The sequence below is a fragment of the Dendrobates tinctorius genome, unplaced genomic scaffold (genome assembly GCF_039654945.1).
Source record: "Dendrobates tinctorius isolate UK_male_01 unplaced genomic scaffold, ASM3965494v1 ptg000025l, whole genome shotgun sequence".
Lineage (NCBI taxonomy): Eukaryota > Metazoa > Chordata > Amphibia > Anura > Dendrobatidae > Dendrobates > Dendrobates tinctorius.
The window spans coordinates 22595101-22618299 of NW_027361693.1; the positions used below are offsets into that span (position 1 = coordinate 22595101).

At 44.8% G+C, this 23199-nt stretch overlaps 1 protein-coding gene across 2 annotated transcripts in view; it reads right to left on the reverse strand.

Moving 5' to 3' along the window:
- The window catches only part of LOC141084632 (cadherin-9-like), a 453456-nt gene that overhangs the window by 262294 nt on the left and 167963 nt on the right, over positions 1-23199 (reverse strand). For both annotated transcript variants that reach the window (XM_073569459.1, XM_073569458.1), the window contains exon 3: positions 11595-11889. In XM_073569459.1, the coding sequence (XP_073425560.1) occupies positions 11595-11889 (295 nt within the window). The remainder of the gene's footprint in view (positions 1-11594; positions 11890-23199) is intronic.

Here is a 23199-nt window from a genome sequence, read left to right on the forward strand (position 1 = left end):
CTCTCCAGCTGCCGTATGTAGCGCTGCAGCTGCTGCACGTCTGCCATTGTCAGCCAGACCCTGGTGCTAGTGTAATGTTAGGACGGCGGAACGCACCAAATATAAAATAACAGGAGGTGCGTTCGCCGCCCGGAGTCCACCGTGCGGTAGGTGACAAGACCGCTGCTGAACAATGGCAGATGCACCTAATCAATGAGGTACTGCGCTCGGGTTAACGTCACCCGAACGCTAAGGACGGCTCTGTTCTGGCACAGAGTCGCAAGGGACAATGTGATGCCGAGACGCGGCTCTGTTAATGTCACAGAGGCCTGCGTGTGGCGTCGCAACAGCGACCAAGAGTAGCTGCGGTTAGTGCAGCGCAGCTAAAGCCGCAGACGTCGGCGCTGAGACACAGGCGCCGACGGACGCTAGTGTAGGCGAGGATCATGTGGCGTGTAGCTTGCCACAAGCTGAGACTGACTATCCAACTCTCTGTCACCATTCGTAATATCTGAGGGAAGGGGTTTCATAATGCGTCAGCCACCAGTCCACACATCCATCACCATACACACACAGCATAATATGCTACACTAGCGCATCGCCGAGCCGCCATGCAGGCTTTTTATAGCGTTGCGCTTCCGGGACCTTCCATTAGCTTGGGAAGGACCAATCAGATCCGACGTAGGACCTGAGCATGTGACCCCTGCTCTCCAGTGAGAGGTCAAGTTGTGGGCATGCCCCGTAGCACGGCATGAGGACTTAGCCTCAGGAGCAGTTTCCTGCAGAGCAGGTTGCGCTGCTATTGCTGCACCAGAGGTAGCAGCAGCATCCAGGCTGTCAGAGCGATTCTGAGCAGCAAGCCTGGCTCGCCGTGTTTGCTGAGCAACACCCGGAGCGGTCGAGGAAGAATGGGAGACCTTAGGATGTCTGGCTCTGGACTCCCGCTGTGCAGTGCCAGGAGTCCAACGCCTAACATTACCCCCCTAGGGTCCCCTCCTCACTGCGCTCAAAAGCCAGGAGCGGTGCATGAATATTCTCCACCGGCCCCAAGGTCTGATCCTCGGGACCATGACCCTTCCAGTCCACCAAATAGAATTTTTTGCCACGGACAAACCTGCGCCCCACAATGGCGTTAACCTCATACTCGTCAGATGATAAGTCTGATGATCCAGTGGATGGCTCAGAAAACCGGACCATGTGAACTGGTTTGAGGAGGGACACATGAAACACGTCCGATACGGCCAAATGTGGAGGAAGAGCCATGTGGTAGCCCACTGAGCTAAGTCGCTCGAGGACCTTGAACGGTCCAGTGAATCATGGTGTGAACTTGGGAGACTCGACCCACAATTTAATGCTCCGGGTGGAGAGCCATACCATGTCGCCAGGGGAGAAGCTTGGCGCGGGTCGCCGTTGCTTGTCAGCGGACGCCCTCATCCTTTCTTTTAGATGCCCGGATAGCATCCTGAGTGTGATTCCAAATGTCCCGGGCCTCCACTGCCCAGTCTGCCACCCTGGAGTCAGTGGAGGACACCGGCATTGGGACAGGGACGCATGGGTGTTGCCCATAATTTAGGAGAAAAGGCGTCTGACCAGTGGAATCGGCCACCGCATTGTTTAGGGCAAACTCAGCCCAAGGCAGCAAGGATGCCCAGTCATCCTGCCTGGCAGAGACAAAATGTCGTAGATAGGTGACCAAGGTCTGATTGGCCCTTTCGACCAAGCCATTCGTCTCGGGACGGTAGGCGGAAGACAAATTCAGCTCGATGCTGAGTAAGCTGCAGAGCTCCCTCCAAAAACGAGACGCAAACTGGGGACCTCGGTCACTTACGATTTTGTCCGGCATACCATGTAAACGGAATACATGCTTAATGAACAGGACGGCCAGACCTCGGGCGGAGGGTAGGCATGCGAGTGGCACCAGATGTACCATTTTGGAAAAATGGTCGGTAACCACCCAGATGACCGTACAGCCACTGGACTTGGGCAGGCCAACTATAAAGTCCATGCCCACCATTTCCCATGGTCTATCCGCTACTGGCAGGGGAAACAAGAGCCCGGCGGCCTCTGTCTAGAGGGCCTGTTCCGGGCACACGAGACGCATGCTTTTACGTATGCCTTGACGTCTCGAGCCATATGTGGCCACAAATATGACCTTGCCTGGAGTTCGGTGGTCCGTTTATTACCAAAATGGCCACCTAGCCTGGAGGCATGTGCCCAGGCAAGAACCTCCGGCCGTAGCCGAGGGGGCACCAAGGTCTTGCCTGGTGGTACCGACTCGAGAGCGATAGGAGCCACGGTCGTAAAACTCTCCGGAGGGAGAATTAACCGAGGCTCAGCTTCTCCTTCTTCCGCTGAGACCACCGAGCGCGAGAGGGCATCTGCTCGGATGTTCTTCTCCCCGGAGAGGTAGTGCAGGGTGAAGCGGAAGCGAGAGAAGAAGAGCGACCACCTGGCCTGATGGGAATTCAGGCGTTGGGCCGTCTGAAGATAGACCAGGTTTTTGTGGTCCGTGAACACCTGAAAGGGGAACCGGGCTCCCTCCAGGAGATGTCTCCACTCAGAGAAAGTCAATTTCATGGCCAGCAGCTCCCTGTTGCCGATGGAGTAATTTTTCTCCGCCGGTGAGAAGGTCTTAGAATAGAAGAAGCAGGGATGCTTCCGACCTTGAGCATCCTTTTGGTAAAGGACTGCTCCTGCACCGACAGAAGAAGCGTCTACCTCAAGGATAAACGACTTATCCACATCGGGACGGTGTAAAATGGGAGCGCCTGCAAAGTGGGACTTTATGGAGGAAAAAGCCTTAGAAACCTGTTCGGTCCACGCCTTAGGATTAGCTCCTTTTTTCGTGAGAGCAACCAAAGGAGCTACCAGAGTGGAGAAGTGGGGTATATACTGACGGTAATAATTGACGAACCCCAAAAAGCGCTGCACCGCTTTAAGAGAATGGGGTTCCTGCCAGTCCATAACCGCTTGCAGTTTGGCCGGATCCATAGCCAACCCCTGGGCCGAGATGATGTAGCCCAGAAATGGCAAGGACTCCTGCTCAAACTGACACTTCTCCAGCTTGGCGAACAGGGAATTCGCCCGCAGGCGGTCGAATACCTGGCAGACATCTTTCCGGTGGGTGGGAAAATCTGGCGAAAAGTTGAGGATGTCATCCAGATAGAACACCACCGTGGTAGAAAGCATGTCATGGAAGACGTCGTTGACGAAGTCCTGGAAGACAGCGGGCGCATTACAAAGGCCGAAGGGCATGACCAGATATTCATAATGGCCATCCCGAGTATTAAAAGCTGTCTTCCATTCGTCTCCCTCGTGAATACGGATCAGGTTGTATGCCCCTCGTAGGTCTAGCTTTGTGAGGAGCCGCGCCCCACGCAACCTGTCGAACAACTCGGAGATCAACGGGAGAGGGTACTTATTCTTTACCGTGATGGCATTGAGACCCCGGTAGTTGATGCAGGGGCGTAACTCTCCGCTCTTCTTCTGAACGAAGAAGAAGCCTGCCCCAGCCGGTGACACCGACTTCCTGATAAAGCCCCGCGCCAGGTTCTCACGGATATATTGGGACACTGCCTCTGTCTCCGGGAGAGACAATGGGTTGACACAACCTCGAGGAGGTTCTGTGCCCGGCAGGAGGTCAATCGGGCAATCATAGGGATGGTGCAGCGGGAGTGACTCCGCAGACTTCTTAGAGAAGACGTCCGCATACTGATGGTAGGGTTCAGGAAGCGTGTAGAGATCTGTAGGCAGCTCTGTAGACGCTACCTGAAGACTGTCCCTTAGACACCTTCCCTCGCAGTCCTTGCTCCAGCCCAGTATTCTCCCCGACGCCCAATCAATGTGAGGGGAGTGACAACGAAGCCAGGGAACCCCGAGGAGTACCATGAGGCATAATAAGCAAGGACAGGGTCTCCCGATGTGAGGGGGACATGGCGAGACCGAGTGGGACCGTCTGATGGGTCACTTGAGACAGCAATGGTGCTCCATCCACCACCATGATGGTCAGAGGTTGTGGGAGTAATACCAGAGGGATAGTGTGACTCTGGGCAAAACTCGAGGACATAAAGTTCCCTCGGCCCCGGAGTCCAGAGTAACCTCTGCCTCCCAGGTGGAGGAACCATTATCCAGAGTACCCCGGAATACCGGCTTAGGCAAAAAGGTCTCCATCTGGGACTGGCCACCACCTACAACCATGGAACGGGGTCGTCCCTTCGGCCGCTGAGGACATGTGCCAGCCGAGTGGCCAAAGTGTCGGCAGTGATAACAGCGCACAGAACCCCGCACCTGACGTGTCTTAGTACTGGACCGGTGCGAGATACCTCCATGGGCTCGATGGAGGAAGGCTCCTGTGCGGAATGGCTCAGCGGTTCGGTAAAGGTGGGAGCCAGGTTAATTTTACGTCTGGATTGAGTCCTCTCCAGCCCGCGCTCCGTGAACCGGAGATCAATACGAGTGGAGACGGAGATCAATTCCTCCAGAGTTGTGGGAATATCTCGGGTGGCTAGAGCATCCTTGACGTGCTCAGCTAGGCTTCTCCAGAACACGACTAACACTTTGTCTGGCCACTCCAGTTCGGAAGCCAATGTCCGAAACCGGACAGCATAATGGCTAACCGAGAGTGACCCTTGTGTTAAGGCTAACAGTTGGAGAGCCTTATCGTGCGTGACCGGTGGTCCCAAGAAGACCTGCTTCAGAGCCGTGAGGAACTGAGCAGGCCCCTGAACAACGGGATCATCACGTTCCCACAATGGTGTGGCCCACTGCAATGCCCGGCCAGCTAACAAGGAGACAATAAAGCCCACCTTGGCCCACTCTGTAGGAAACCGTGCAGCCAGCAACTCCAGGTGAATGGAGCACTGACTGACGAATCCCCTACAGGTGGTGCTTTCACCCGAAAACTTATCGGGGAGCGGGAGGGAAGAGATTGTTGGCGAGGGCAAAAGTGTGGGCACACGTGAGACGGCCTCAGCGACCATCTGGGCGGCAGCTAGCGCAGCATTCGCAGCTGAGTTGGTGCTCTCAATAGCCGCCAACCTGCTCTCCAGCTGCCGTATGTAGCGCTGCAGCTGCTGCACGTCTGCCATTGTCAGCCAGACCCTGGCGCTAGTGTAATGTTAGGACGGCGGAACGCACCAAATATAAAATAACAGGAGGTGCGTTCGCCGCCCGGAGTCCACCGTGCGGTAGGTGACAAGACCGCTGCTGAACAATGGCAGATGCACCTAATCAATGAGGTACTGCGCTCGGGTTAACGTCACCCGAACGCTAAGGATGGCTCTGTTCTTGCACAGAGTCGCAAGGGCAAATGTGATGCCGAGACGCGGCTCTGTTAATGTCACAGAGGCCTGCGTGTGGCGTCGCAACAGCGACCAAGAGTAGCTGCGGTTAGTGCAGCGCAGCGACAGGTAAAGCCGCAGACGTCGGCGCTGAGACACAGGTGCCGACGGACGCTAATGTAGGCGAGGATCACGTGGCGTGTAGCTTGCCACAAGTTGAGACTGACTATCCAACTCTCTGTCACCATTCGTAATATCCGAGGGAAGGGGTTTCATAATGCGTCAGCCACCAGTCAACACATCCATCACCATACACACACAGCATAATATGCTACACTAGCGCATCGCCGAGCCGCCATGCGGGCTTTTTATAGCGATGCACTTCCGGGACCTTCCATTTGCTTGGGAAGGACCAATCAGATCCGACGTAGGACCTGAGCATGTGACCCCTGCTCTCCAGTGAGAGGTCAAGTTGCTGGCATGCCCCATAGCACGGCATGAGGACTTAGCCTCAGGAGCAGTTCCCTGCAGAGCAGTTTGCGCTGCTATTGCTGCACCAGAGGTGGCAGCAACATCCAGGCTGTCAGAGCGAGTCTGAGCAGCAAGCCTGGCTCGCCATGTTTGCTGAGCAATACCCGGAGCGGTCGAGGAAGAATGGGAGACCGCAGGATGTCTGGCTCTGGACTCCCGCTGTGCAGTGCCAGGAGTCCGACGCCGAACATATCCAATCACTCACTTGCTCTTGTCACCTATATCTTAAAAACGTCTCCAGAATCTGACATTTTCACACCTTTGAAACTACTAAAACTCTTACTGTCGCTCTTATTCATTCTCGTCTGGACTACTGCAACTCTCTTCTGATCAGTCTCCCTCTTACTAAACTTTCTCCTCTCCAATCCATCTTGAATGCGGCAGCCAGGTTCATATTTGTGTTCAGCTGCTTCACCGATGCCTCCATCTTGTGCCAGTCATTACACTGGCTACCTATTCACTACAGGGTCCTGTATAAACTCATCTCTCTCACCCACAAAGCTCTCCACATTTCTGCACCACCTTATATCTCCTCTCTCATCTCTGTCTATCGCCCTACACATGTCCTCCGTTCTACAAATGACCTAAGACTAACATCCCCTGTAATCCGAACCTCGCACCTCCATCTCCAAGACTTCTCTCGTGCTGTGTCAGCTCTCTGGTATGCACTTCCCCAGACGATCAGACTGATATCTAGCCCCGACCTATTCAAGCACACTTTGAAAACCCATCTCTTCAAACAAGCCTACCACATCAACTACTCAGTAAACTAACTTTGCCCTCTTCCCTCCATCCAAATATTATTCTGAATCTGCACCCTACTATTCATGTCTCCACACCCTCCATGCACACGATAACTGCACTTGATACTTGACTATTGCACTTAAACACACAGGCTGATGACCGGATCATGCAGCTTTATATGAAAATCCCTATTATAATTGCCAGACCTGAAATAACAAGCACTTTTCACCTACTGTGTCCCCCCATTTCCTTGTAGATTGTAAGTTTGCGAGCAGTGACCTCACTCCTAATGTCACTGTTTAAATTGTCTTAACTTGTATTGAATTTATTGTATGTACATGTCCCCGCTTAATTGTAAAGTGCTGCGGAATATGTTGGCGCTATATAAATAAAAATTATTATTATTGCATAGCTTAATTTTAGTAATGTTTTATTTTTTGTTTTCATAGCTGTGTGAAGCAATTTGTAAAGAAATGAAACGTCGAGACAACATAAAATGTAAATCTTTGGGTGTGGACTAAATTGCTTGGTGTTCCTTTTGTTACAAGCATGCCTACCCCTAAAGATAAACAGTCCTAAACATTACAAGAACATGCTATGATGTAAACTGGAAAAAATTGTTTTCTGTTCATTTTAATATATTTTTTATTATTCTGTGTCCACTTTGTTAGATTTTTTTCTTATGTGTTTGTTTCATTGATATGAAGTAGACATTAGTGACTATATGACAGCACACAGTCTCCATCAACTCACAACCTACAGACCATAAGAACTCTGTGTGTGAAACTACCCTCATATTGAGGAGTAGCAAGACCCCAAGAAGAATGTATTAGACTTTTATGGCTTTGTATATCAAGAGATTATTGAAAGCCAAATTATATCTATGTTCATGAGGTCTAAAGCAATGTTTACATTTTGTCTCAATTGTATTGCATTTTTGCAACTATTTTCACTTTGCGTCAAGTTTTCTATGGATGTTCTGAGCTTACTTTATTGCAAAAAAAGAATATAAGGTTAACAGTGGTTAAAAAGGAAAGCAGCTCTTATGAAATATATATATGCATAAAAGAACTTTATTTTATCACTTTAACGTGTGCAGTTTTATTGCTGTCTTTTATAGGTAATATAAGTCATAATTTAAAACAGAATATTGTCTCAGATGCTTTTACAGCCCTTCTTGTCAAATCTAAAACCTTCAGAAATACAACACATAGAGACAATTACCAAAGTAATTTATATCCGCCACTGTTACTTTGCCAAAGAATGTTCAAGGAAAAGTTAATTGTTGAAGACAACAGTAAAATGTTCATATGAAAAATAACAAAATACCACGTTTATCAGCTAAACAACATCCCTAGTTCAGCTGAAATGTTTAATTTATTTCTCCTGTATTAATTTATGATCCATATTTTTTTCCAAGCAATTACATTAGGCATTTTTTCCAGCACAATTTAATGCATTGACATAATAAGATATGCAACATAGATCAATATGACAATGGATGCCAGCACTATGTAATACTTCATTTTGTTTTGGGGCAGTTGCCGAATTAATCTTTCTGCAGATGTAAAAAAAAAAATTATGAGGAATTTGGGAAATGATTGTAAATCTTTACACATTAGTCAACACTGAAGTACCCTGCTTGATTAAGTGTTACATTAATTTATAGAAGTATTAGTGATTTTCATCATTTTTTTATCATGTGTGTATGTATGTGTGTGAGTGAAGGAGTGATTGATTGCGCAATCATGTGTGTATGTGTTCACGTAGAGTTCATAACATAATAACATAGTTAGTAAGGCCGAAAAAAGACAATAGTTCATCCAGTTGAGCCTATAAAATTCTGTCAGAATAAATCCCCAGATCTACGTCCTTCTAAAGAACCTAACAATAACTGTAAGATACAATATTGTTACGCTCCAGGAAGACATCCAGGCGTCTCTTGAACCCTTCGACTGAGTTCGCCATCACCACCTCCTCAGGCAGGGAATTCCAGATTCTCACTGCCCTAACAGTAAAGAATTCTCTTCTATGTTGGTGGAAAAACCTTTTCTCCTCCAGACGCAGAGAATGCCCCCTTGTGACCGTCACCTTCCTTGGTATGAACAGATTCTCGGAGAGATATTTGTATTGTCCCCTTATATACTTATACATGGTTATTAGATCGCTTCTCAATTGTCTTTTTTCTAGACAAAATCATCCTAATTTTGCTAATCTCTCTGGGTATTGTAGTTCTCCCATCCCCTTTATTAATTTTGTTGCCCTCCTTTGTACCCGCTCTAGTTCCATTATATCCTTCCTGAGCACCGGTGCCCAAATCTGTACACAGTACTCCATGTGCGGTCTAACCAGAGATTTGTACAGAGGCAGTATAATGCTCTCATGTGTATCCAGACCTTTTTTAATGCACCCCATGATCCTGTTTGCCTTGGCAGCCGCTGCCTGGCACTGGCTGCTCCAGGTAAGTTTATCATCAACTAGGCTAAACTCTTCATTTATTAAAAAAAAATCATAAAAAAAAGTACCATTCACACCATAGGTACCTTGTACAAGAATTCTGAAGTAGATTTTTTTTTTTTTTTACAAAATCGACATTAAAGAACACTTCAAGTATTATTCCCCTGTAATGTACAGTACTTAGTGCTATTTCTTTACTAGCCTTTATTTTTTTTATAATGTGGAAGAAGAAACTTCTTAATTCTTTAAACTTTTTTGCCTGGTAAAGAAGCTCCAGATTTGTTAAATAAATCATTTTAAATGAAGAAAAATTAGTCCTATTCTTAGACAAAGTGCATAACAAAAATTCATGCCAAAAAGTCTGAAGCTACACTAAAGGGCCCGTCACACTAAGCGATATCACTAGCAATATCGCTATAACGTCACTGGTTTTGTGACGTAGCATAGCGCTGATAGCGTGAGAACGGCCTGGCCGTTTCTTGTCGTCAGCTTCCTGCTGTGCTTCCTGCTGTGGCGATGAGCAACGCGTGGAAGCGGGCGGGAGCACGTCTTCATCGCCTCGTCTGACAGGTAAGTAGCGACCGCCGACCGCTGCTATGTCGCTGGTGAGATCTGCCTGTTTGGCAGCTCACTAGCGACCACTTAGCGATGCACCAGTGATCCTGACCGGGTCATATCGTTGTCGGGATCACTGGTGCATCGCTAAGTGTGACAGTACCTTAAGGCTATGTGCATATTGTGACTTTTAACTGAGTTTTATGAGCATAAACTGAGCAGAAACTCAAAGTCTTTCAGATGTTTTGAGATTTGAGGTATAATCTGGAGATTTTCAGCTTAGTTTCTGCTTCAAAAACTGCTTGCTAAAATCTGTGTTCACATAGCCTGTGAGCATTGCCACATTGAGTTTTTCAGGGGATTTTGGAGCAAAAATTCTCCAAGGACTTTACAACCTCCATAACATGAACAAAGTGCACAGCAAAGTCAAAACTTGGTTACTGTGTTGGAATCTAGAAGATGCTATGGGCACCTAACCTTGAGTTGTAATACCTCAATGTGGATTTTTGAGTAAAATCTACTGCAATATTCTTTTTAGAAAACTCAGTGATAATCTACCCTAAGAATATTTCATCATTCATTCATTTTATGGCATCTTTTCAGGTCAATTTCACATGGTACCAATTTGAAAAAGTTCAGCAAAATCGCCCCATAAAATTAACATATTGTAATATGCACAACAATATGTCAAAATGGCAAAGTGACATTGCTGTGCACATGTTCTATCTTATATGACATTTTTTAACATATACAGGGATTAGAAATAGTGATGAGCGAATATGCTCGAATAATGTGTTATCTGAACATCCTGGGTTGTTTTCCGAGTATCTTGGACATGCTCAGATTTGTTCTGAGTCCCTGTGGCTGCATGCATTGTGCCTGTTAGCACAACACATACAGGGTTTGCCTGTTTGTTAGGTAATCCCCGCATATGTTGTGGCTGTCTAACGGCATCAAAACATGCAGCTGCAGGGACTAGAACATATTATCACCCAAGATACTCAGATAACACCCTAGCATGTTCAGAGCATGTTTTCTCATCACTAATTGGAAACTTTGAAGCAGCTAAAATAAATTGCTTGCCCAATCTTTGAGTGGTTTCCTTTAGGAAGCCATCCACCTTCTATCCTTTGCAGTACAGAATGAAAAACATTGGCATCGGAGTCACCAGAAGAATGACTGCAAACCTGCCAGGGAAACCACTTAAAGTAAATGACCATTATGATTTATTGAACCTACTTCAACTGGGAAAACTTGGCGCCTGCATTGGTGTCTAATTAATGTTGTATTCACTTACCCTAAGGGTAAGTGCACATGTAGTTTTTTAGGAGGTTTTGGAGCATAAATTGAGCAGAAACTCACCAAATTCTCCTCTTCAAAAACTTGGATTTTCTGCTTAGTTTCTGCTCAAAAAACCTATGATTACAATACAATAAGATTCTGTGTGTACTTATCCTAAACGTATTTATCTACAGTATATCTTTGAAAGCATAGTAAGATGTAAACTTATGTTAGAGATACTATATTTGCTAAATTAAAAAATGTCAATCTTTGCAGAGAAATATTGAACAAGCCTAAGGGGGTCTACATACTATACCCTTTATACCCATTAACATTTTCAATATTGTACTGTGATAAGAAAAAGTTATGCTAAAAATGAGAGCAAAGATTGAGCATCAGAGTTGGTGTAAATAGTTTCATGAGTAAGTCCATTGGCCATGGCAGTGGTCTGTGGCCAATGGAGGAGAGCGGGAGAACCGCTTCTTAGTTGATAGCATCACTGACATCTAACCTGAGAGCATCAGCATCTCTTCTTCGGGTTTGCGAACCTGGCACGATGTCACTGTTTACAAAGGAAGATGTGCTTCAGAGAAATATGATTTTTAAGCTAGCGTAAAAGTCATTTCACCAAACGAGGAGGATTAACACAGGTCAATCATCGTCAAACGAGTATTCCCAGAGATGTTCATTACTATTGATGTGCCTGTTTGAATGAGCCCTAATTCTGCTTGTAATTTGGAATATAAATAAGATGTTCATTTTACTTACCCACTTCTGACATTTCAGGGACAGTTGCAGTATAAATATCTTGGTTAAACTTTGGTTCATTGTCATTGATATCATGAATCTTAATTATAAACTCAGATTCTGGTTCAACTTGTCTTCCTGTTCTTTTGTCTATTGCTTTGGCTCGAAGAACATAGGTTGACTTTTCTTCTCTATCCAATCTCTTTGCAGCCTTGATATCTCCAGTATTTTCATCTATAATAAAAGCACTGCCGGCTCCATCTCCCGATAAAATATACTTTAAATTACCTTCTCCTTTATCTTGATCTGTGTACAACTGAAGGAAAAAAATATTTAGTAAGTTATTCAGCCCAGCTGAAAAAATAACTGCAACATACAGAATACTAAATGATCCCAAAAGTAAAATGTTTTTCCCTCGCGTCCAGTTATTAAACCTTCACCATTCCCTTGCCGGAAAGGAAATAATCGATGAATATTTGGCACCTTTAGTTCTCATCAATACATTTGCTCTCCTCAAAGAACATTTTATAAATTCATAGAAAAATAAGACATAAGAAGGAGTCATATTTTACTGGAAGTCAAAAGTGCTTATACCTCTTTACTCTAAGCACACAAAGAACTGCTAACTTAATGAACCTTGGTAACTATTACATTTAGGAGGAGCTCTGCTATGTTTTAGAAAAAAAATAAAATCTCAAAATTTAACAATACATACAATGTATAGTCAAATATGTATTTTAATCATGACTTTGTAATATTCTGTAATAATATTTTTTAAAAACCCATATAAACAAAATTTCATACGCTGAAAAAAATATGTCTAGAGCCATTTTGCACAATCTGTACATGGCATTTGACATGGCAGCGTGGATTTCGCCTTAATCCCCTGTGGCAAGCACACCCTGGTACATGCATTGTAACACAAAAGGGATGGCCAAAGAATGACATTTTATGACTTTTATGAATATAGATTGGAGAGCTCAGAGCACATGGGTTATGTTGGTGTACTACTTCAGTGCTGATGTGCCAGATTATATATGGGAATGACAGTTTTAAGGTACTGTCACACTTAGCGATGCACCAGCGATCCCGACAACAATATGGATCGCTGGTGCATCGCTAAGTGGTCGCTAGTGAGCTGCCACACAGGCAGATCTCACCAGCGACATAGCAGCAGTTGGGGGTCGCTACTTACCTATCAGACGAGGCAATCCTGACGTCCTCCCACCCGAGTCCACGCGTCGCTCGCCGGCGCCGCAGGAAGTCCAGCAGGAAGCTGATGGCGAGAAACGACCCAGGCCGTTCTCGCGCGATCAGTGATAATCAGCGGGAGAGCCGGTTGGAGGTAAGTATCACACATAGCGATATCGCTAGCAATATCGCTGCCGCATCACAAAACCAGTGACGTTACAGCGATATTGCTAGCGATATCGCTTAGTGTGACAGGGCCGTAAGAGTGCACTTAAAAGTCCAAAATTCAAGTGATAAACAGAGAACTACTGTAGCAGTTTTATCATCACCACTCAGTGTGTGACTGTAAATTAATAAATCTGTGATATACAGATGCAACTTCTCCTTAATAGCTGTTTTTTCAGAGTTACAACAGGCAACAGGCATCAAAATCTGTATTCAAGGGTTGGTTCTGAGTGTAAATAAAAGTGTAATCTCTGTGTTTTAATCCCTCAGTGACCGAGCCAATTTTGACCTTAATGATCAAGCCAAATTTTACAATTCTAACCAGTGTTATTTTATGTGGTTATAGATCTGGAATGTTTCAACATATCCCACTGATTATGAGATTGTGTTTTGGAACGTATAATACTTCATGATAGTTGTAAAATGTCTTCAATGTGAGTTGCATTTATATGAAAAAATGGAAATTTGGCAAAAATGTTGAAAAGTTTGCCATTTTCAAAGTTTTCATTTTTATGCCCATAAATCAGAGTCAAATCACACAAAATAGTTAAGGCTGGTTTCACATTAGCATTTTTGTGTGCAGCGCATCATGCACATCCGATTTCATGTGTCACGCGTACCTATGTTTAACATGTATACACCGAACAGATCAAGGAAGCATAATGCCATAAAATACAAATTGCTTTATTGAAATACATACAACAGACATGAACATGATAAAAAGAGATGGATATATCGATGGATATCACAAATACAAATGTGCTAATCGTGTAAAAATGTACACCAAAAATGAAATATCAAAATTCACGACAAAGTGCATCAGTATGAGGCATAAGGGGTATGCAAAACATGTGCATTCATAAGCAGAAAGACTGTAGTCTACTGCAAAGGTGATACTGACAGACAGGAATACTGAAAGCATCCAATATTACATGACAATGTGATAGGTATTACCAAAATATATATGCCCTACATAAGGAGGAAAACTCTCAGCAGATAATGTAGGATATGGTCAAATTCAATGCACGACACTGCTATAATAGCTTAGACAAGAAACCATGTCTTAAAGAAGTACTAATAGTACATATTTTGACCTGCTGCCATAACAGTGACATTAAACAATTACATGCATAGTCATGAAGCGTGACATATAGTATGGCCAGAATACTAAATATTTATAAATATGCTGCCAATAACAAAATCAAACATTATCTAAGTCAGGGGCAAAAAATAATGTATACCCACAATAGTATGCCATCACATAGGTGCAATAGACGACATAAGTGTGTCCATGGCATGTATGCCCCTATTCTAGGTATGAAGCAACACCCCTGAGTGGAAAGCACATATGACCTGTGATACCGCAGTCCCTGATGCGCGTTTTGCCTTAGCTATGTCCTGGGAGGTAAGTGAGTGTGGCTACAAGGTGTGTTGGAGTATATATAGCGGCATAATTACAAATCGCTCACACCTGGGAGGTCGCCCAGTGCCCGGCGTGTGACGTCATCATGGCGCGCGTCTCCCGGCCGCACAGCCACTCCCCATCATACACGTCATTATGTGGAGATGGCTGAATGAGGCCAGGGAGAACACGTTGCCGTGGCGACGCACCACGCTGCAGGATGACGCTGCAGATAGGTAAGCCACTCCTCCGCCCGACGTGTCAGGCCAGAGAGGCGGGCTTAACCCGTCCAGCAGACGTTTCCACACAGAATGTGCACAGTGCTCTGGGAAATACATGGGAATGGCGGTATACAGCAATATGATGTTATATCTGAGGATTTTGCTGCTCAGGTGCATCACTTACAAATACATAGTGGGCACAAATAGCACCCTACCGGACTATGTTTGGAAGTCCATATATCCAGTAATTTCTCCATTAAAGTATATAATATATACTAGATGGATATTTATCTAGCAATGTAATAAAATATAGGGAACAATTCCGAAGATATTAATATAGAAAAAGCAATATTATTGACCCTTGTTTAATAAATTTAATATTACAGTAACATATATAATAAGAGTTAAGGGTCTCGACTATGTGTAGTGTAAGTCACCAAATACATGAGAAACATAATAACATGGAATGTCCCTTTAATCCTCAATATGTTTAGAGTAATACTACAACATTATACGGGAAATGACAATATGGAAATTAATCCCTAGGGGCACATAGCATGCATATTAGAACCTAGGTATATAACTCTACAGGGACATTATCCAAGCATCATCATTCCCCAAACAAAGTGCATGAAATATAATTACTGCTGAAAATGTCTACCCATCTACAATATAATGCAGACTTCTTGGCACATGGTGTGTCAAAATTGGAAGAATAAAACTTCAAAAGGAGTATTATACGGACCCAAGAACATATATACATATGCTGGTATATGCATCCTTTATACGAACAGAAAGTCCACAGTGTAGACATGCAGCAGCCCTGAAAAACAGACCCCACGATGATCGGGTTCTCTCTTGATTTCTCATAGGTGTAGACCAATTGCTTTTCGGATATCCTCCAATGTGAGGTGGCTTGTGACAACTTCTCCAACAATAGGCTTGAAGATGCCATCCTAACACGATGTCCATACACACCAGACAGCAATGTGATAAAAAAGATGGTGAACTGAAAATAAAACTGAGAATTAAAAAAAAGGTTAAAAACAGAAGGAACAAACCTACACCATGCACCTATAGCATCCTACAGAAATGGGGCAAAGCTCAGAACCTCATTAAGTCCCCTAGGTTGAACCGTTCCCAGCTTGTATATCCACTCAGCCTCTTTTTGAGCTAATGTTTTCCTCCAGTTTCCACCACGGTGGTCAATGTGGACCTTGTCTATCCCACAGACTTTAAATGATTTGGGATTGCTCCCATGGAACAATTTGAAATGTCTCGGAACTGACTTGAGAGCTGTATTATCCTCAGTTTCAGAAGCGTTCCTGATATCTCTATAATGTTCCCTTACTCTAATTTTTAAGGGCCTGGAGGTCATGCCGACATAGATTTTTTCACATGGACATACAGCATAATAAACTACACCGATACAGTTACAAGTAACATGCTGCGTGAGGTTATATGTTGTGCCACCGTCACTGGATTTGAAAGAAGAAGCCTGTTTCATATTGGGGCATGCAATACACTCTTTGCATGGAAAGAATCCCCACTTAGGACCCTTAGACCCAAATGCTTTCTCAGGCCTTTGACCCACATGATAGCTGTGCACTAATTTGTCCCGTAAATTACTAGACCTCCTGTATGTAATGGAAGGATATTTAGGGACATATTTTACTAAAGTTCTATCGGTCATGAGAATTGGCCAATATTTGTCTAAAGCCTGTCTCATTTCTTGCCACTTATCATTAAACGAAGAGATAAATCTCACTTTTTGTACTTAAGTTTAGGACTTTCCTTTTCACCTATGGCTCCATTTAACTGTTTTACAGCGGTAAAAGATCTCCACCTATTCGCACGAAAATTAATACTTAAAAAATTACATGATAAGGGTAATAATGGGGACACATGGAGTCCTAAAGAAATGGATGCTATTGCCATCTTAGAGGAACTCAATGAAGAGAATGAAGGACCTGTTAATAAGGGTAAGTTCAAACCTCCGGTTCCAAAAAAGTTTCCCCCTCTCAATCTATATTCAAATGTCGAAATTTTTGTACGATTGGTAACTGATGAATTTGAAAAAATTTCGAGACACGCCACTTCCTCACATCCCAAACCATTGGTGGAAGGGATCCCAACAGGACAATTTCTCAGGGCAAAATGCATTTGTTCGAGCGAGGAAGCGTATCAGGGGCAAGTAGAGGATCTCACATCTAGGTTTATGTCTAGAGGCTACTGTAGACGCAGTATCCACAGAGGAATGAGGAAAGCCAATCAGGCGAAGCGAGTGGATCTGCTTGTTCCTAAACATAGACCCATAGAAGTACAAAAAGTGAGATTTATCTCTTCGTTAAGAGATAACGTGTATGATGGGGAGTGGCTGTGCGGCCGGGAGACGCGCGCCATGATGACGTCACACGCCGGGCACTGGGCGACCTCCCAGGTGTGAGCGATTTGTAATTATGCCGCTATATATACTCCAACACACCTTGTAGCCACACTCACCTCCCAGGACGAAGCTAAGGCGAAACGCGCGTCGGGGACTGCAGTATCACAGGTCATATGTGCTTTCCACTCAGGGGTGTTGCTTCGTACCTAGAATAGGGGCATACATGCCACGGACACACTTGTGTCGTCTATTGCACTTATGTGATGGCATACTATTGTGGGTATACATTATTTTTTGCCCCTGACTTAGATAATGTTTGATATTGTTATTGGCAGCATATTTATAAATATTGAGTATTCTAGCCATACTATATGTCACGCTTCATGACTATGCATGTAATTGTTTAATGTTACTGTTATGGCAGCAGGTCAAAATATGTACTATTAGTACTTCTTTAAGACATGGCTTCTTGTCTAAGCTATTATAGCAGTGCCGTGCATTGAATTTGACCATATCCTACATTATCTGCTGAGAGTTTTCGTCCTTATGTAGGGCATATATATTTTGGTAATACCTATCACATTGTCATGTAATATTGGATGCTTTCAGTATTTCTGTCAGTATCACCTTTGCAGTAGACTACAGTCTTTCTGCTTATGAATGCATATGTTTTGCATACCCCTTATTCCTCATACTGAAGCACTTTGTCGTGATTTTTGATATTTCATTTTTGGTGTACATTTTTACACGATTAGCACATTTGTATTTGTGATATCCATCGATATATCCATCCTTTTTATCATGTTCATGTCTGTTGTATGTATTTCAATAAAGCAATTTGTATTTTACGGCATTATGCTTCCTTTATATGTTCGGTGTATGCATAAGTTGGGAAGTGCCATGTTTTTTCAGGCTCTAGTTGTGGAAATTTGTATACTATGTTTAACATGGCGTGCGCATGGTCTTGCATTTGCCCGCATTCATCTGCGTTTTCGTGAGCATGCTTTTTTTTAAGGTATGCATCTAAACTAGAGTTGAGCGAAACGGGTCGAAAAAATTCAAAAGTCGCCGACTTTTGCCACAATCGGGTTTCATGAAACGAAACCCGACCTTAGCGTGAGGTCGGCCACGAGGTCGGCGACTTTAACTCCAAAGTCGCGTTTCAAAAGATGCTTTAGCACCCTTTTTCAGCCAATCAGGAAGAACGGACACTGTGGGCAACGTGATTACTTAGGCAGCGATCACCACCATCTTGGAGAAGGGCATGCAAGTGATTGGCTTGCTTTTTGTGGCATCACAGGGGTATAAAAGGGCGGGGACGCCGACCGCCGTGCTACTCATGCTGATCTCAGAATAGGGAGAGCTGCTGATTCTGTAGGGAGAGCATTAGGAAGGCAAAAAGAAAACAAAACTGCTTCTGCTGCTAGCTCTTTTCACTGTAGTTACTGTGCAGTGAAAGGTGAAGATTTTTGCTTTTGGGCAGCAGCGCTGGTGGTGATTAGCCTACCTTTTAAGGCTAGCTGCATTGCTGTGTGCACACTGGTGTTCAAATTGTTTTTTTAAAAGCAATCCAAATTGTATTGTTTTGTCCTGGTGAGGTAGTGAGCGTTCATTTTTTCACACACCATACAGCGGTGTACGCTCCTCACACAGTACCGTGTAACGGCTGTTATCACAGCCAAATTTAAGCTATCTACGTGTGTGACTCTGTAAGGAAAAGTCGAGGAGTTTGTCTGTTCTTACAGACCTACACCTTATAGTTTTGTCCGTTTTTCAAACAGTTTAGTATATTTGCTGCTTGATTACATTCAAAACTAGAGAGAGACAGCGTGTGTCAGTCCGTATACAAAAACATGGAGCTTGACAATTTTACATACACCGTACAGCTGTGTACGTGCACGCTCCTCTCTCAGTACCGTGTAACGGCTGTTATCACGGCCAAATTGAAGCTATCTACGTGTGTGACTCTGTAAGGAAAAGTCGAGGAGTTTGTATGTTCTCTCAGACCTACACTCTAGGGAGATTCCAATTCTGCCCAATTCTACATACACCTTGTAGTTTGTCATACACTAGGCAATTTCTGCCTGTCACATTGCAGTGTAATATAAACAGGGCCTGACAGAATCCAACTGTGTCCTGAAGTCTAGAGAGATTCCAATTCTCACCAGTCCTCTATACACCTTTCTTACACCATCCAGAATCTGCCTGTCAAATTGCGGTGTAATAGAAACAGGGCCTGACAGAATCCAACTGTGTCTTGAAGTCTAGAGAGATTCCAATTCTCCACAGTCCTCTATACACCTTTCTTACACCATCCAGAATCTGCCTGTCACATTGCAGTGTAATATAAACAAGGCCTGACAGAATCCAACTGTGTCCTGAAGTCTAGAGAGATTCCAATTCTCCACAGTCCTCTATACACCTTTCTTACACCATCCAGAATCTGCCTGTCACATTGCGGTGTAATATAAACAGGGCCTGACAGAATCCAACTGTGTCCTGAAGTCTAGAGAGATTCCAATTCTCCACAGTCCTCTATACACCTTTCTTACACCTTCCAGAATCTGCCAGTCACATTGCGGTGTAATAGAAACAGGGCCTGACAGAATCCAACTGTGTCCTGAAGTCTATAGAGATTCAAATTCTCCCCACTCCTATATACACCTTGTACCTTGTTTTGCAGTACCATATAGTTGGTGGTTTTTTGGGAACATTTTCCCCAAAAATGAGAAAGTGTGGTGGAAGAGTCCGTGGAAGTGGGTGGGGGTTGGCAGCTGGTAATGATGGTGTTGGTGGTGGATCTGCTGGTAGTGGCAAAAGCAAAATAGCACCTAATGTAGGAGGTGTTGAGCTTGCGTCATCATCTGGCTCCACAAGGCCTCGAAGGCTCCCTTTTCTGGGAGTAGGTAAACCGCTTTTAAAGCCGGAGCTTCAAGAGCAAGTTTTGGCTTACATTGCTGACTCAGCCTCCAGCTCTATCGCCTCCTCTTCTGAAGTTAAAATATAAAAGCACTGAGTCGTCAGTGGAGGCTCATGGTCATGAACCACACCTTTCCTTGTGTCCTTCACCCCAACCAAAATTGAAGGATGCGGCAGGCCACACTACAGATTACTCCATGGAGCTGTTTTCACATACCATGCCTGGGTTATCAAGTCAAATCGTGAATTACCCAGGCCAAGATGAATCTGACATGGAGTGCACTGATGCACAGCCACTGATAGATGATTCTGCTGGTACATTCACTCAGAGCACTACATTGTCCTCGCAGTGTACTGAGCCAGAATCTGACCCTGTTGAAACTCAGGTGCCCCTTCCCGCATACTATACCACCATACACGGTGACACAGAGGAAGGTACACGTGATATTGAAGAGGAGGTGATGGATGACCCAGTTGTTGATCCAGATTGGCATCCACTGGGGGAAGAGGGAGCCGCTGCCAATAGCTCAGAAGAGGAGGAGGAGCATCCGCAGCTGGCATCGACATCACAACAGCTGTTATCTGGCAGGCCCGGAGCAGTCCAAAAACAGGTTACAAAAACCAAAAGAGTTGCAGGACAGCTTGGCCAGATGGTCAAAATAGCACAGCGTGCAAGGCCTCAAAATGTCTTCCATAGTAGGAAGAGTGCAGTGTGGCACTTTTTTGAACAAAATCCTAATGATCAGGAAAAGGTTATATGTAAGAAGTGCGCAAAGACCTTTAGCCGAGGGAAAAATCTGAGAAATTTGAATACCAGTTGCATGCTAAGACATTTAACGACCATGCACTTGCAAGCGTGGACGGACTACCAAAACTCACGTACCACATGTGCCTAGAGTTGAGCGACTTTTGTTTTTTTAGGGTCGCGTTTCGTTTCGTGAAACCCGACTTTTCCAAAAGTCGGGTCGAGCAAGATCGTCCGATTATAGGGAAAAGTCGGGGTCGTCCCGAAACACGAAACCCAATGTAAGTCAATGGGGAATAAAAGTCGGCAGTGAGAGGAGGACAGGAAACACACCAACAGTGCCCATTTGAATGCCAAAAGCATCAATTCTTCTTACTTAAGCTTGTCAACCTTAATTAACTTCATAATACAAGTTACGCACTGAAAAATGGGGGTTATTTGGCTACAGACTGTGGGGGGGAGGGCTGGCTCCAGGTTTTCATGTGCCCTGGGCGAAAGAGCGCCCCTTTAACACATACCACAACTCATCATGCTCCGATACGGCAGAGAAATAGCAGTATAGTACAATGAAAAATACCTCACTTTTTACATCTCATGACGAGGCCCATCTATTTCTCCATACAGAATCATTGGTCCCATATAATGTTTGAAACAGTATATGATGAGCTCCACATAATGCTACAGTATATGTTGGTCCCCATGGATGAAGCTCTACTGTCTTATGGGCTCAAATAATGCTCCAAACATAATGGGCCCCATTTCTAATGCTCTAGTGTATAATGGGCCCTGTAAATGCTGCTCCAGTGTCTGATGTCCACCTTTGGAATGTTCCAGTGTATGGTGGGCCCCATCTATCATTCTCAGACGGTGTTAGGCCCAGGATGGATTGCACGTGATTGCACAAAGGTTAGAAAGGGTACCGTATCCCCAGATAACATGTATGGATAGCGTACACATTCAAAATATATGTCTCAGGAGGCAGGCTCAGACGGTGTAAGGCCCAGTATGGATTGCACGTTATTGCACAAAGGTTAGAAAGGGTACCGTATCCCCAGAATAACATGTATGGATAGCGTACACATTCAAAATATATGTCTCAGGAGGCAGGCTCAGACGGTGTTAGGCCCAGTATGGATTGCACGTGATTGCACAAAGGTTAGAAAGGGTACCGTTTCCCCGGATAACATGTATGGATAGCGTACACATTCAAAATATATGTCTCAGGAGGCAGGCTCAGACGGTGTCAGGCCCAGTATGGATTGCACGTGATTGCACAAAGGTTAGAAAGGGTACCATATCCCCAGATAACATGTATGGATAGCGTACACATTCAAAATATATGTCTCAGGAGGCAGGCTCAGACGGTGTCAGGCCCAGTATGGATTGCACGTGATTGCACAAAGGTTAGAAAGGGTACCGTTTCCCCAAATAACATGTATGGATAGCGAACACATTCAAAATATATGTCTCAGGAGGCAGGCTCAGACGGTGTGAGGGCCAGTATGGATTGCACGTGATTGCACAAAGGTTAGAAAGGGTACCGTTTCCCCAGATAACATGTATGGATAGCGTACACATTCAAAATATATGTCTCAGGAGGCAGGCTCAGACGGTGTTAGGCCCAGTATGGATTGCACGTGATTGCACAAAGGTTAGAAAGGGTACCGTTTCCCCGGATAACATGTATGGATAGCGTACACATTCAAAATATATGTCTCAGGAGGCAGGCTCAGACGGTGTCAGGCCCAGTATGGATTGCACGTGATTGCACAAAGGTTAGAAAGGGTACCGTATCCCCAGATAACATGTATGGATAGCGTACACATTCAAAATATATGTCTCAGGAGGCAGGCTCAGACGGTGTTAGGCCCAGTATGGATTGCACGTGATTGCACAAAGGTTAGAAAGGGTACCGTTTCCCCAGATAACATGTATGGATAGCGTACACATTCAAAATATATGACTCAGGAGGCAGGCTCAGACGGTGTTAGGCCCAGTATGGATTGCACGTGATTGCACAAAGGTTAGAAAGGGTACCGTATCCCCAGATAACATGTATGGATAGTGTACACATTCAAAATATATGTCTCAGGAGGCAGGCTCAGACAGTGTTAGGCCCAGTATGGATTGCACGTGATTGCACAAAGGTTAGAAAGGGTACCGTTTCCCCAGATAACATGTATGGATAGCATACACATTCAAAATATATGTCTCAGGAGGCAGGCTCAGACGGTGTTAGGCCCAGTATGGATTGCACGTGATTGCACATAGGTTAGAAAGGGTACCGTATCCCCAGATAACATGTATGGATAGCGTACACATTCAAAATATGTCTCAGGAGGCAGGCTCAGACGGTGTCAGGCACAGTATGGATTTGACGGCCCAGATTACACAGCGGAGGAGCAGGGAGAGGTAAAGATTGCAAATGCTGGGGCCCTGCCCAAGCAAGGGGGGACCACTCGTGGGCGTCGGTACTGGCACTGGGCCCCTCATAGTACAGCGGTGTGTCTGACGGCGGGTGTGCACCACCACCGTCA